This window comes from Acomys minous (assembly GCF_964271855.1).
Source record: "Acomys minous genome assembly, chromosome: 16".
Lineage (NCBI taxonomy): Eukaryota > Metazoa > Chordata > Mammalia > Rodentia > Muridae > Acomys > Acomys minous.
The window spans coordinates 40,646,161-40,659,642 of NC_140498.1; the positions used below are offsets into that span (position 1 = coordinate 40,646,161).

Below are 13,482 nucleotides of genomic sequence, written 5' to 3' on the forward strand. Positions count from 1 at the left end.
CTAGCAGTCAACTGCTTCCTCTGGGTGTCCCAATCTGCTGGTGTATAGCTGTTCATGGAATCTGCTTCCAACCCCATCTACTTCTTTACAAGTACCAAGATGTCTCCTCTGACTTATGTGTTGGTAATTTGAATGCCTTCCCCTTTGGTCATCTAGCTGACGGCTTAGCTGGTGGATCACTTTTGCTTTCCAGAGTTTCCCTCTGGCTGCCACACCAGACACCACAAGCCATGCTCCCCCTCAGAGATCCAAAGCCCTTGCCCAGCGCACCTTACTCCGAGACATCCGGAAGAGGAAGAGGACAGCCAAGTAGACAGGGTAGACTACAACACTGGACACAAGCCCAACAGCAACTGTGTCGACACTTGGTGGGACCAAAGTGGATACAGGCCCCATGCTGAGGTGAGAGAGAAAAGACAGGATGGGTTGGGAAAAGAGTAGAAAGAAGTCAGCCAAGGGACCACCCGACCTCACAAGACCCACCTGTAGGTCGTATCTCCCACGACCCCGTACCACACAGCATTGGCAGCCAGGAACAGGCAGAGGAGGAGGACACAGCAGGTAACCCTCTGGACTCTTGTAAAGCGGCTCCTAGGCGGCCTGTCCCATATGGAGAGCCAGATGTGCTTGTCAAAGAAGCCTCTCTGCAGTTCGGCCACTAGGAGGCGCTGGAACTGCCACAAGGCAGCTTCATCTGGGAAGATTCAGGAGGGTTAAGCATCCATCACTGCATCCCTCCTTCCTGCCTCCACCGCCTTGGCAGGTAGGAGCCTTACTTGCTGCAAGCACCTCCTTCTCCACTAGGCCCCCGTTGGCCTCAGTCTCCACAGATAGCCAGTCATTGACCAGAAAGAAGGTGCTGCGGGCACTCTGCAGGTCCCGGACAATGACGTGCTGCAGGAACCAGGCAGGGCTGAGCCCTGTGGAAGAAGGGACCCCAGTGAGGACTGAAACCGGCTGGCAGGAGGCAGGGGTGGCAACAGCTCTCACTCAGACCTTTGTTGTCATGCCACACTCGGATCTTCCACACGCTGCCCAGGCTGTGTGGGGTGGCAATCTGGAAGATGTCCAGGCTGTTTCGGTGAAAGGCTCTGTCACCGTCTAAGTGCCGGTGACCACTACGGTTGTCCTCTCCATACAACATGATGCCTACGTGAGCCGTGGTGCCTGAAGAGCAGAGAACTCTGGGTTTGCTATTATTATATACAAAACTCATATGATTCACCCTGTCTGCCAACAATACAGTACTCCTTAGCTTTAAACATATTTAAAAATTTTTACTTTTATAGTAATGTGGATTGAACCCAGGGCGCTATGCACGACAAGCAAGTGCCCTATCTCTGAGTTTCATCCTTATCCATTTTCAAAAACAATTTATTTTAATATACAAACTAGCCTGGAACTTGCCCTCACTTGCCTGAATTTGTGATCCCCTGCCTCAGCCTCCCAAGTAGCTGGGATTATGGGCTCACACTATCAGGTCCAGCTTGCATAGCTCAAACACAAATCCCACAGCAGCAGGGGTAGCCAGGGTCATAAACCTGCTAGCCTATCATGTGACAGGCTACCACCACGCAGTAACCAGGCCCCCTGGCAGTTCAGTCACATAGACAACAGCTATATGGCTAGGTAATCTCCTACTCACTAGACATGAACCCTCGACTTTTATTATTATTTTTTGTTTTTTTTGTTTTTTTGTTTTTTGAGACAGGGTTTCTCTGTGTAGCCTTGGCTGTCCTGGACTCGCTTTGTAGACCAGGCTGGCCTCGAACTCACAGTGATCCACCTGCCTCTGCCTCCCTGGGACTATAGGCGTGCGCCACCATGCCCGGCTGAACCCTCGACTTTTAAAACAGAAAACTGGCCGGCAATAATGAAAGCATGGCTGGTGGCTGGGGTTGCGCTCAGGGGCAGAACACGTGCTCAGCAGGAGGCCCTGGGCCCACCTCAAGCATACACACCACGAGAGTAAAGTGGCAACACTGAAATAAAGTTAGAATAAAAGATAAAGTTGCTGGAAGTAAGAGCTCTTGCCTTTGCCTTTGTCGGGAGAGACTTTCCATGTAAATGAGGGAAGTTGTCACCAGAAAGCAGTGCGCAGTCTAGGCAGGCATTGGTGAAAGTTTCCCAAAGAGCTCTCTCAGGGAAACCGCATAATATTCACAGCAAAGAGAAAACTGTTGGAAGTCAATTTGAACTTGGACTATGACCCTTGACAGAGCTTACACTTTGTCTCAGAAGTCACTGGAGTAACTGTGTTCACAATATTTTGAAGATTCCAGAAGCAAGCAAAATGCTTTCATTTCCAGGGTGTGTCTCTGCGTTTGGCACAAGGTCTTACTATGAAGCCCAAGCTTGTGAACACCCCCAGCCAAAGACAGGGTTTCTCAGTGTAGTCCTGGCTGTCCTAGAACTTGCTCTGTAGACCAGGTTGGCCTTAAACTCAAGAGATCTGCCTGCCTCTGCCTCTCGAGTGCTGGGGTTAAAGGTGTGCACGACCACTGCCAGCTAGCACCTCTGTTATTGTATTTTATTTACCGAACACAAGCTATAGTGTACATGTGGAGGCTATAGGATTATCTATAGCATCTGTTCTCTTCTTTTACCTTGTGGGGCCTAGGAATCAAACTCAGGTTACCAGGTTTGATGCAAGTACCTTTACTGTTCAGCCATCTCAGCAGCCCCAAAAGTGAGTTGGGTTTTTTGTTTTTTATTAAAAATAACTTATTTTTATTTTACTGCATTGATGTTTTGCCTCCATGTATGTCTGTGTGAGGGTATGAGATCTTGGCATTACAGACAGTTGTGAGCTGCCATGTGGATGCTGGGAATTGAACCCAGGTCCCTTGGAAGAGCAGTCAGTGCTCTCAACCGCTGAGCCATCTCTCCAGCCTCCTCAATAATGAGTTTTAATGTTAATAATAAACACCAGCCGGAACAGTGGCACATGCCTTTACCTTTAATCGCAGCACTCATTTTAAAAAAAAAATCACAGCACTCATGAGGCAGAGGCAGAGGGTTATTTGTGAGGCCAGCCTGGTCTACCTAGGGAGTTCCAGGCCAACCAGAGGTACACAGCAAGTGTGCCTTCTGCCCCCAGCCAATAAACAAACACTAAGCAAGAGTTGCAGAGCAACTACAACAGCGCAGTTTGAACCTGTATGTGAGGACATTCTGCAGAATGAGGAGCACCTTCCTGGCTCTTGATCTGTTGTCTTTCTCAAGAAAGACAAGTGAACAGAAGCTTCTCTTTGTATTCTGCAGTGCTGTGGATGAACCCAGGGCCTTGTGCATCCTAGCTAAGTGTTCTGCCCTTGAGCTACACCCACAACCTCCATGTTTGCTGTTTGCTTGTCTTGGAGTTAAGTCCTTATTGACATATTGAGTACTGAGCATGCTCTCCAGATGGTCCAGAACTGAGGCTGGAGGGTCTACACCAGGGTAGGCTCCATGTCCCCAGCCCAATCACTCTCCTTACCTGAACCTCGGCTCCAGCCTGTCTTGACCAGTATTTCATATTTAAAGCGGCCCCCCTTCCCACAGAATGGGATGACACGGACGCGGCTAACGTCCAGCTGGTCCAGCTTGCGAAGGATCATAGCCATGACCACATAGGTCACCAGGCATATGGCACACGTCAGCAGGACAATGTAGTTAATGCTCGCAGATGGTTCCTGGGAAGAAAAGAGCCGTCGGGTACAGGTGGCCTCAGCTTATGCCGTGGACCCTCTCAGTATGGAAAGATATCTAGGAACAGGGGCATCAACTCACAGGGAAGATGAATTGGACATGGCTGGGAGGCACAAAAAGGCTGGCGCCGAAAGCAGTGAGGTGGCGGGTAAGGCAGACAGCCTGGCTGGGCGAGGTCTCCTCCAGGGGTACGATCCCCTCAGTTCTCCACATCATCAGCTCCTCGCTGAAGTACTGGCACAGGGATGTGTACAGACCGACAGACACCTCCAGTGCAGACCAATGGAAATGGCTGGTCAGGTTCAGGTAGTAACTCCTGCCTAGGGCCCCAGTCCTACAGAGGACAGAGCAGTGTCATATCCAGACTCCAAGGCTCTGATTACCAGTGCCATGCCCAGCCTTCCTGTCGCCCTGGTTCCATCAAGTCCACATACCTACGGCTAATGCAGGCCACGTTGCACTCACCCTTCCCCCACCTCCTTCCCCTTTGCAACCCCATTTCTGTGGTCCTGGTGGAGGCACTCACCCTGGGGCAATGAAGAAGGTGTAGGGTCTGTGATCAGCACCCTCCAGCACCTCCAGGCTGATCCTCCTACTGGCCGAGCAGTTGTACTCATTGGGCTGGGACACCGAGTGCAAGTACACAGCCAGATAGGGCTCAGGCTCCTCAGACAGGTAGCGCTCTGGGGGCAGCATAGACAGTATCAAACACCCACCAAAAAGCTCATCACCCTGAGGACACTCTGCAAGTTGTTGCTAAGGGGCTTAAGGGCCATGTAAGCAGAGGGCTATAGGAACCTCCACATGGAAGTCATCACGTGCTTCTGTATGGCCACAGCATGTGGGCTCCATGGAACCAAGGCAGCAGGGAAAACCAGGTGTTAGCCAGACCCCCAGGACCAGTGACTGTAAACGGAATGCTATCTACATAAATACCCACCTCCCCAGGGACAAAGACGAAAGAAAGATAGGCTGGTCATGTGCCCACCCCTGGCACCCACCGTTCAGCACTGTGTAAGTGATCCTTAGATGCAGCCCAGCTTGAGGGTTACTGTTGTCTGCGGTAACCACAGCACTGACTGAGGCCTGGGGCTGCACAATGGTAGAACCCGCAGGGTTGTGGGAGCCCTGGACAGCCTGGTCTGAGTTGTTTGGCACCTTCACTGTGATGGCACGCTCTGTAGCCAGCTCCTCAATAGGGATCTGAGTGCCAGTCTGTGTCTGGAATGCCATGGACGCCACTTTGGTGGAGACAGTGTAGTTGCTAATGTAGCCAAAGGGAAAGGGGTTGGAATCCACAAGGAAGATGAGCTGCACCACATCACTGAGGTTGGACAGGGCCCCGCTGAAGGCCTCAGGAATGGAGAAGTGGCAGCTCGGCCCCAAGGCTTTGCCATAACACAGAAGGCTGAGAGGGTCTGAGCGCTTGCCCAGGGCCACAATTTCCTCGCCAGCAAGGGTCAGAGGTTCCTCATTGAGCACCCGGGAGCGCATGAGGATGCACATGAGGGCCGACGAGAGGTTGTAGGCCTTGGATGCCACCATCAGGGTGGGCGGCTCAGCCCCCAGCTCCAAGGGCTGTGGGCCCTGTATGTCCAAGCTGGCCAGGTGGATGAGGTCACCTGGGACAGGCAAAGGAAGTAAGGACGTTGAGAAGATGTGGTAAGGGTTGGAGGGGAGGCCAGGGGTGGGAGGAGAGCTTGTGCACCTGTGATATTGAGGATGCTGTCAGCAATGGTGGTGGGTGTCACCGTGCCCTCAGTGGTTTCAGTTTGTAAGATGCGCATCATGCCTTCCAGCTTCTGCAGCATCTTCTTCAGGCACGAGCGGCACATGAGCTCCCTGCTGGACACCTGCAAAGGAGATCAGCATGGCCTCCACACCCATCCACAGGGCACAGATTCATGACATCTACGGGACCTACACACACAACTAAATGGTCCCGCCTCCTCATACTGACTGGGATTCCAGGCAGCTTCCTGCCTCTAACCCTACGTGGAGCATCTGCCTGGAGGGAAGACTTCTATGCCTTCCCTACTAAGGCTCCACCCAACCCCAGGACGCAGCCAAGTTCTTCCCGCGGCCTACATACTGATCGTGCAGGTATCGGTTTCCATAGCTAGAAGCAAAGCAGATATCAAGGCCCTGGCTAGAGTTCAAATCTAAATACACACAAGGGCACAGAAAGCCACCATACTAACCATGGTCTCCACCCAGAGCTCTCTGAATCTTTGCCCTCTGAGGACTTGACTGTTCTCCTGGCCTCTGTACTAAGCCCCACCCTGACACAGTGCCTTCCCATCAGATATGGCCCCCTTGGCTCACAAGTCTACAGGTTGGAAAATGGATATTTCATAGGTCAATAAGGCCATGTCAGGTAAGCCAGTGGGGCATGACTACAGGCCTGAGGAGAGGGCACACACACCTGGACTACTCTTCCCATCCAGGGACAGCCTATAATCTCCAGAAGAGCTCATACTAAGGAGACCACAGTGCAGCTGCAGAAAACTGGCACAGAGCAGGAGGAGCCCCCAGTCTGGAAGGCCTACTCACGCGGCACCAGTCTCACCATGCACTGGGCCAACGCAGCAGTGATCTGCTGGATGTCATCCACGGTGTTAACCCGGAGGGAGATCAGGGTCTCTGTGATGTTCTTTCGCATCTGGGCTCGCAGCTGCTGCTCATGGTTGGGCTCCGACACCATATCTGGGGCCTGCTCATACTGGAGGAGGCAGGGGACACAGGAGAACTGTGAGAGGAGGACAGGCCTCCCTGTGATATTTGGAAAGGTTGCTAGAGCGCAGCTGTGAGGCATGGGCAGGGATTTAGAGATCAAGGATGTATAGGGCTCAGGCTATCATGAGCGTACTGTGGGTAAGCTGACCTGCGGAGGGACCCAGCATGTGGTAGCTACAAAGGGATAGGAGTTGGCATTCCAAGACATTAGGGAACTTTCCTGGTTTGAGGTGCATGGGTTTAGCCCAATCAAGGAACACGCCTAAGGGATGCTTTTCAGACTGTATGCACTGACCTCATTGAGCACAGTGATGAGGGCTAAGGAGTACTCCATGACATGCTGAGGGTCAGCTTGCCTCAGGAGCCCAGGCAGCACACTGGCAGTCAGGCTGTGCAGCCAGGGTATGAGGCCTGCAGGATTACCACTGGGCTCTGGCAGGACAATGGTGAGAGACCTGGAGGGTGCAAATGGAAATAGGCTGTAAGCAGTTTGTGGTCAGCTTGTGTTCCCACCCCAGGGTTCAGCTCACCTGTTGAGTGCAACAACAGCAGCACCCAGCTGGTCTTGTACAACCACAGCAAGGCCCACCACAAAAAGGGGCCGGAATCCAGGTGGCAGGACAGCCCCATAGGTAGAGAGACTGCCCTTATAGATGCAGAAATCCTCACAGTAGCTCTGGCGACAGCGCCTCAGCAACAGGGCGTATACCAGTGGGGCGCCGCCATCCTCTGCATCACGCCAGCCTATGGACACATAGCATCAGTACAGAGTCCAGGCCCACACCAGCCTCTCCAAGTAACCCACACTCACCTGTGCATTCGAAGTGCACCTTAGTGGTGAGACCACGTACAGCATCCAGTGGGAATAGGCGACAGGAGCCTCCGAGTGGAGGGCGATTGGGCGAGAGGCGGATGGAGGCACAGCCCTCCTCCTCACCTGAGTGGCCCAGCACAGTGAGGGTGAAGATGTAGCCCTCCCCATCGCGCAGTGCACCCTGCCGCACCACCAGATGCATGCCAGCACTTCCCGTGGACGTTGTTGTCTCATCCAGCACCAGAGTTTTATTGCTGAAAGTTCGAGCTGCCCAGAGCTGCATGATGGAAGCAGGGAGGGCGTGGTCAGAGTGGTGCCCTGGGTACCTTCCCAGGAGACCTGCCCTCTAACTGCTACTCACCCCTTGCTTGGAGCCACTGCTGCAGTTGTGGCAATGACCCTCCAAGTACACATAGGAACTGCGGCTCACTTCATACACTGCTTGTGCCTTGCAGGACACACACTCAAGAGACACAATGGGTACCCGTCCACTTCGGATCAGCACCTGGAAAGGACAAGAGAGTCACGAGGAGGCTCCGTGTGTGCTGGGAAAGTCTCCTGGACCAGGTCACTTCTCCTTGGCCTAAATTCCAGGTTGTCTCTCTGGGCTGCAGTGAGGTGAGTGAGCCGAGTAAAACCCGGAAGGGCATGCCACGGCTCAGTCAGGGCCTTGCTGGCCTGGCAGTAGGAGCATGGCAACCCACTGATGGAAGCAAGGCACCCAGAAAGGTTAGTTTTTTTCTCTTTTACACAGCCCTGTCCCAGAGATGCTGGCTGAGTGGCTGAGGACCTACTGAGTGCCCTCTTCCCTAGAAGACTTCACTAGGTAGGACCACCTCCAGGTAGGTGACCTGAGACGGCCTGGTGCTGGGGAGACAACCCCCATCTGAGGCACAAGAAGTGCCCAGCACCCTTCCACACACACTGGCAGGACCCACCCCACAGCAACAGAAGTGGTCCTCACCTTTCTGGGAGGTCCTGAGAAGAAGTTTGAGAACAAGAACTGGCTTACTGGCCCCAGAAGTGAGGACACGCTATGTGGACAGTTGCTGCTACAGGGAGGCAAGGCCCTTGGCTTCTCGCTCTTGGCCTTTCATGCTGGTAGCATAAAATTCATTTTTTACAAACCAGAGTGCTTGTATGACTTAAATTTTGTTTTGGTTTTTAGACACAGATTATCCTTATGTTAGTGATGAGATCAGACCTCTTGATCTTCCTGCCTGCGCTCTCAAAAGTGCTGGATTATACAAGTGCCACCATGCCTACCTACCTGTCCTTTGAAACGTCACACTACTAAGCTATGTCCTAAGTTTTCAGTTAGAAGCAATGCTGAGTGTGATGTACCAAACCAGCACAAGCTTGGAGACAACTCACAGTCCCAGTCCTGGAGCTGGGAGTGACACAGACCAGCTTGAGCAGGGACTGTCCTTGTGTGAGGACACACTGGGAGGGTGGGGGTACAACCCACCGTCTGGTTGGTGGCTTCTTCCTTCCGGCCTGCTTTCCACACTATGAGGTTGAAGGTATACTCCACACCAGCTTCTAGGCGCTCCAAGGGGATGGTGACCACACTGCTCCCACGGGGCCCGAAGTTCAGCACACAGCCACCTGCCTCATTCTATGACAGCAAATAAGGGAAATGGGGTACAAGACATCTAACCAGCCTAGAAGCAGAGCCTGGCTTAGAAGACCTTTCCCCACACTGGCACTAAGCCCGACCCCGGGAATAATACGAGTGCTAGGCACTTACTGGACATGAAGCATGAGAGAACGGAGGCAGGGAGGACCCGTCACCCTAAGTCCCCATGGCTGACCTGTGTTGAAGCAATGCAGGCCCAGTGGAAGTTGAGTGGTGTCTGATCACCATCCTCCAGATTGGGGTCATAAGACTTGCTCCCATCCAGCACAAGGTCCCGCGTGTCTGACCATACCCGGTATGAGCCACCTTCAATGATTGGTACAAGACGCTCAGCAGCTACTGTCACGTTGGCCTGGATGCTCCGTGCCAATGGTGTGTCCCCAAATGAAACCACAAACACAAAGCAGTAGTGGCCCACAGGCAGTGCCAGCCGTGGCACCACCAGCTGGGGCCGGCTCACATCCACACCAGGCAGTACCATTTGAGTCATACGTCCCAGCCGCTGGCAGCTGGCAGCACGGTATATCTCCCATCGGTACTCGGTCTGGTAGGAAACACAGTTGCGTAGATCAACATGGGCCTCCAGGTAGTTGCGCTGGGAGCGCCGCATCAGCACCTGCAGGGGCAGGGCTACCTCCACCTCAGGCTCCCTGCAGGCCAGAACCTGGACAGTCACTGTGGCCTGTGCCACAAAAAAACTCACTAGGTTTGTAGCATTCACCTCTACACGGTAGTCCCCAGGATGCAGGTAGTAGTGGTTAGCCCAGGAGTCATCTGTATCCTGTACTGGAGTCCCATCCCCAAAGTCCCAGTGATAGGCTACACGCCGAGAACTGGGGCTTGTAGCAGCCTCAAACCTGGCTGAGCGGTTGGTAAAGCAGCGGCCACTCTGAAGTGTTACATACTGGATGATATCTTGGACTTCCATCATGAGTGTGAGGTTCACACCACCCAGTTCATTGAAGGCACGCACGTTGATCTCTAGTAATCCTGCAGCCACAGGTGTGTAGGTGACATCACGGCCAGATAAAATGACTAACGAGTCACCCTGAACTTTTTGCAAGGAGAAGTACCAGGCATAGGCAACTCTGGAGCCCCGCTGCACCCGGGCTGTGAAGTTCTTCTCGGTGCCTGTGGCTATGCCTGGCTCACAGCAGTTGGGTACCTGCAGCCCAGCAACAGCCTCCAGCACTAAGATGCGAACCTGTGTCTGGGAATGGCTCACATGGTTCTCAGCTTGCACAGTCACCACATGGTCTCCAACCCGAAGGAAGGTGTGGGAGAAGTGGGAACTTGGAAGCACTTCAGGGAGAGACCCACCAACCTGAAGTCGAAAAGTAACATCAGAGCCCGCTGCGAACAAGATCTGAAAGTGAACTGGCTGCCCAGGAGCCGCCACCGTGCTGTTGGTCCACAGCATCAGGTTCACTATGGGCTCCTCTACTGTAAGACTGTATGTGGCTGAGACCCAGCTAACTGCATTGGAAGCATTAAGCTGCAGAGAGAAGTTGCCAGCAGTCGGGAGGCGCACAGCAATGTACTGGCTGTACTTATTGCCACCTGGCAAGGTCCAGCACCAACTCACATCGGTACCTTCAGCCAGCTGACCCCAGAAGGATACAATGGAGCCAGCTGCCACAAAGGTGCTGTCTGGCTCTTTGGTTCTGATGCTCAGGCCACTCACAGGCACCTGTATGGCCACTTCAATTGTGGCATTGACTGAGCCCAGCTGGTTTTCAGCTGTGACTCTGACCAAGTGCAGGCCAGCTGTAGCAAAGGTATGGGTGGTGGATGGCGTGGAGGTCTCCCAACTCAGTCCTTCCTCCAGGTACCAAGTATAAACAACACCACTGCCACCAGCCAATTCAGCACCAAGGGTGACGCTCACGTTGACAGCAGCTGGATTGGGGGATGCAGATAGAATTAGGCCCCGCACAGGCTCCACAAAGTCTATGGTGCGGTTGGCTGAGGCACTGCCCAACATGTTGGTGGCCCTGAGATGGATAATGTAGGTGCTAGCCTTGAGTGCAGTAAGAGAAAAGCTCTTGCCACTGCCAATGAGGGTGAGGCCACCATCCTGCTGGGCTGTCCAGCTGTAGGAGATGTTGGTGCCGTCCCTTACTGCCGCTTGCAGCTGCAGTGTGTAGTTGGTGGGGAAGCAGCAGCTGCCACCACCCCCCACCACCTGCAGCCCCTCGATAAGCTGCAGGACGTAGATGAAGATGCTGTCCTGGGCAGAACCCACCTCATTCTCAGCTGTGACAATGATGTTGAAGGTACCCACTGAGCGGAAGGTGTAAGAAATGGTGGGGCCGCCTGGGATGGGTGTACATCTGTCACAGAGCACCCAGGAGTAGTGCACATCACTACCCACCTCCAACAAGGTGCTGAAACTCACGCTGCCATTCAGGGGCACCACTGTGCGGCTGGCATTGATGGTGAGGCCCCGCACACGCTGCTTCACTGTGACGTTGAGCTGGGCCTCACTGCGGCTCACCTCATTCCAGCCAGACACCCTGACAGTGAAGTCACCAGTGCTGCCGTAGGCATGGGTGACCTCAGGGCCCTCTTGCTGGCTGCCGTCTCCCAGCTCCCACAGGTAGGTGGCAGGGCTCCCACTGCCCGTGGCTGAGAACTGATAAGGCTGCTGCAGTTCTAGCACATGGGACCCATTGGTCCTGATGCCGGTGACTGACACAGGCTCCTGAACTTCCACAAAGGCCGAATCGTTGGTAGCAGAAATGTTGTTGGACACAGTGACTACCACCAAGTAGGAGCCTGGTCCTCGGTAGGTAACTGTCGCTTCAGAGCCCCTAGTTTGGGTGTGGGTAGCATCTTCGGTGCCTAAGTCCCAGGAATAGTGGTAGGGAAATGGGGGCCAAGCGTAGGCAACCAGCCAGGCCTCGTCCCCAAGCTTCACAAACTGCCTCTCAGGCTGCAGGCTGACGTTCCGGACCTCAGGTTCCACACAGATGCTGGTATAGTAATGTGCCTTGTTCACATGGCTTGAGAGGACCAGTGCCAGCGGGAACGTGCCACTCCGAGTGAAGTTGTGTGTAACTACCGGATGCCCACGGACAGTCACGTTGGAGGAGCCGTCCCCAAAGGTCCAATCAAAGAGGTAATGGGAAGGGTCCCCAGTGACGTGGGCCATAAGCTGAGCGCTGGGCTGCGTGGGGATGCAGGTGGAGGGTTCTATGCGCAATACCTCCAGGACAAACACTTGCACATGCAGGCTCTGGGACAAGTGGCCAGCAGGGCTGGCTGCTCCTACTGTCACTGTAAAGTTCTGGGCCCGAAGGTACACATGCTCTACTGTGGCCTCCAGGCCTGTGAATACTGTGCCATCTCCCATGTCAAACGTCCATGTAACGTGGTCACCCGACTCCACAGAAGCACTTACTACCATGGGGGCTCCCTGCTCCACAGATGGACTCACACACACAGTCAGGCCATGCAACTCCTGGAAGACTTGAATATCGGCATGCGCTGCCACACTGCTCACTGTGTTGTTAATCTCCAAGCTGATTCGGTAGGTGCCCATCACGGTGTAGGTGTGGTTAAGTGCTGGTTGGCTCTGTGTTATAACAGGAGAGCCATCTCCAAAGTCCCATGTATATAGGACACCTTCAGCTGAGGGCAGTGGGTTTGGGGAAAAGGTGATGGGTCGGCCAGCCACCAGGACGTTGCTGCTCATGCCAATAGCCACACTGGGGAGCATAGTGCGCACACTCACGGGTACCTGCTGCGTCAGATTCTCATAGGTATTGGACACAAGCACGGTCAGGTTGTACTCACCTGTGAAGACAGGCCCAAGTGGGATTTCTTACTCACAGAATCCCCGCATGGGGACAGTCTTTCTCAAAGCCTGATCAGCTATGCCCTTGGACCAGGCCCAGAAGGTGTCCATACCCAGCACATGAACAGGGAAGAGCACCCAAGAGTCCGTAATGAGCAAGAAAGCGGGCAGGACTATTCCTTCAGCACAAATGCATAAGGGTGAACATGGAAGCAAATATCAGCACAAGCAGGAGTGAGAGCATGGCACGAGCTTCACATGCTGAGTGGAGAAGTGGGGCTACTGCAGTATACGGCCTCAGGAATTTGTAAAATAATTAAACAATAACCCATCTTAAATCTTCCTGAAAGACTGAAAGTTGGAGACAAAAGGACCCAGCTCCTGGCAAATTTAAATTGAGGCCTCAGGGACCCCGTCACCCGCCCACTCCTCAATATGTGGGTGCCCCTCCTTTACCAAAGTAAGGGCCTTACTCCACCAACCCAGGCTATGTCAAAGTGGGAGTGTCATACCCAAGCTCAGCACCTGAAAGGCAATGGCCCCGCCCCTCACCTGGGGTGGTGTAAATATGCGTGGTATTGTGTTCCACCAGCACCTGGGCCACTGTGGGGTCCGGGACCTGGAAGGACTCGTCGTATGGAGGCTTGAACTGGCGGAGTACCTGCTCCCCATCCCCAAAGTTCCACCTGCCAGGGCAGCAGGCAGACAGTGAGCGGCAAGATGAGTTGACAGGGTAGCCCCTGGCTCTGAAAGCAACTTCCACAATCACTCTCTCCCGGTTCATGGGTTCAAGGTACTGCCCTT

At 53.8% G+C, this 13,482-nt stretch overlaps 1 protein-coding gene across 3 annotated transcripts in view; it reads right to left on the reverse strand.

Annotated features, from left to right (window-relative positions):
- Window positions 1–13,482, reverse strand: part of PKD1 (polycystin 1, transient receptor potential channel interacting) — a 48,345-nt gene that overhangs the window by 9,960 nt on the left and 24,903 nt on the right. For all 3 annotated transcript variants that reach the window (XM_084761585.1, XM_084761583.1, XM_084761584.1), the window contains exons 14-30: window positions 13,231–13,364; window positions 9,055–12,677; window positions 8,709–8,858; window positions 7,602–7,745; window positions 7,238–7,517; window positions 6,957–7,170; window positions 6,722–6,881; window positions 6,260–6,412; window positions 5,399–5,543; window positions 4,692–5,312; window positions 4,217–4,373; window positions 3,772–4,024; window positions 3,479–3,674; window positions 997–1,167; window positions 777–920; window positions 484–694; window positions 271–397 (exon numbers count right to left, since the gene is read on the reverse strand). In XM_084761585.1, the coding sequence (XP_084617711.1) occupies window positions 271–397; window positions 484–694; window positions 777–920; window positions 997–1,167; window positions 3,479–3,674; window positions 3,772–4,024; window positions 4,217–4,373; window positions 4,692–5,312; window positions 5,399–5,543; window positions 6,260–6,412; window positions 6,722–6,881; window positions 6,957–7,170; window positions 7,238–7,517; window positions 7,602–7,745; window positions 8,709–8,858; window positions 9,055–12,677; window positions 13,231–13,364 (6,883 nt within the window). The remainder of the gene's footprint in view (window positions 1–270; window positions 398–483; window positions 695–776; window positions 921–996; window positions 1,168–3,478; window positions 3,675–3,771; window positions 4,025–4,216; window positions 4,374–4,691; window positions 5,313–5,398; window positions 5,544–6,259; window positions 6,413–6,721; window positions 6,882–6,956; window positions 7,171–7,237; window positions 7,518–7,601; window positions 7,746–8,708; window positions 8,859–9,054; window positions 12,678–13,230; window positions 13,365–13,482) is intronic.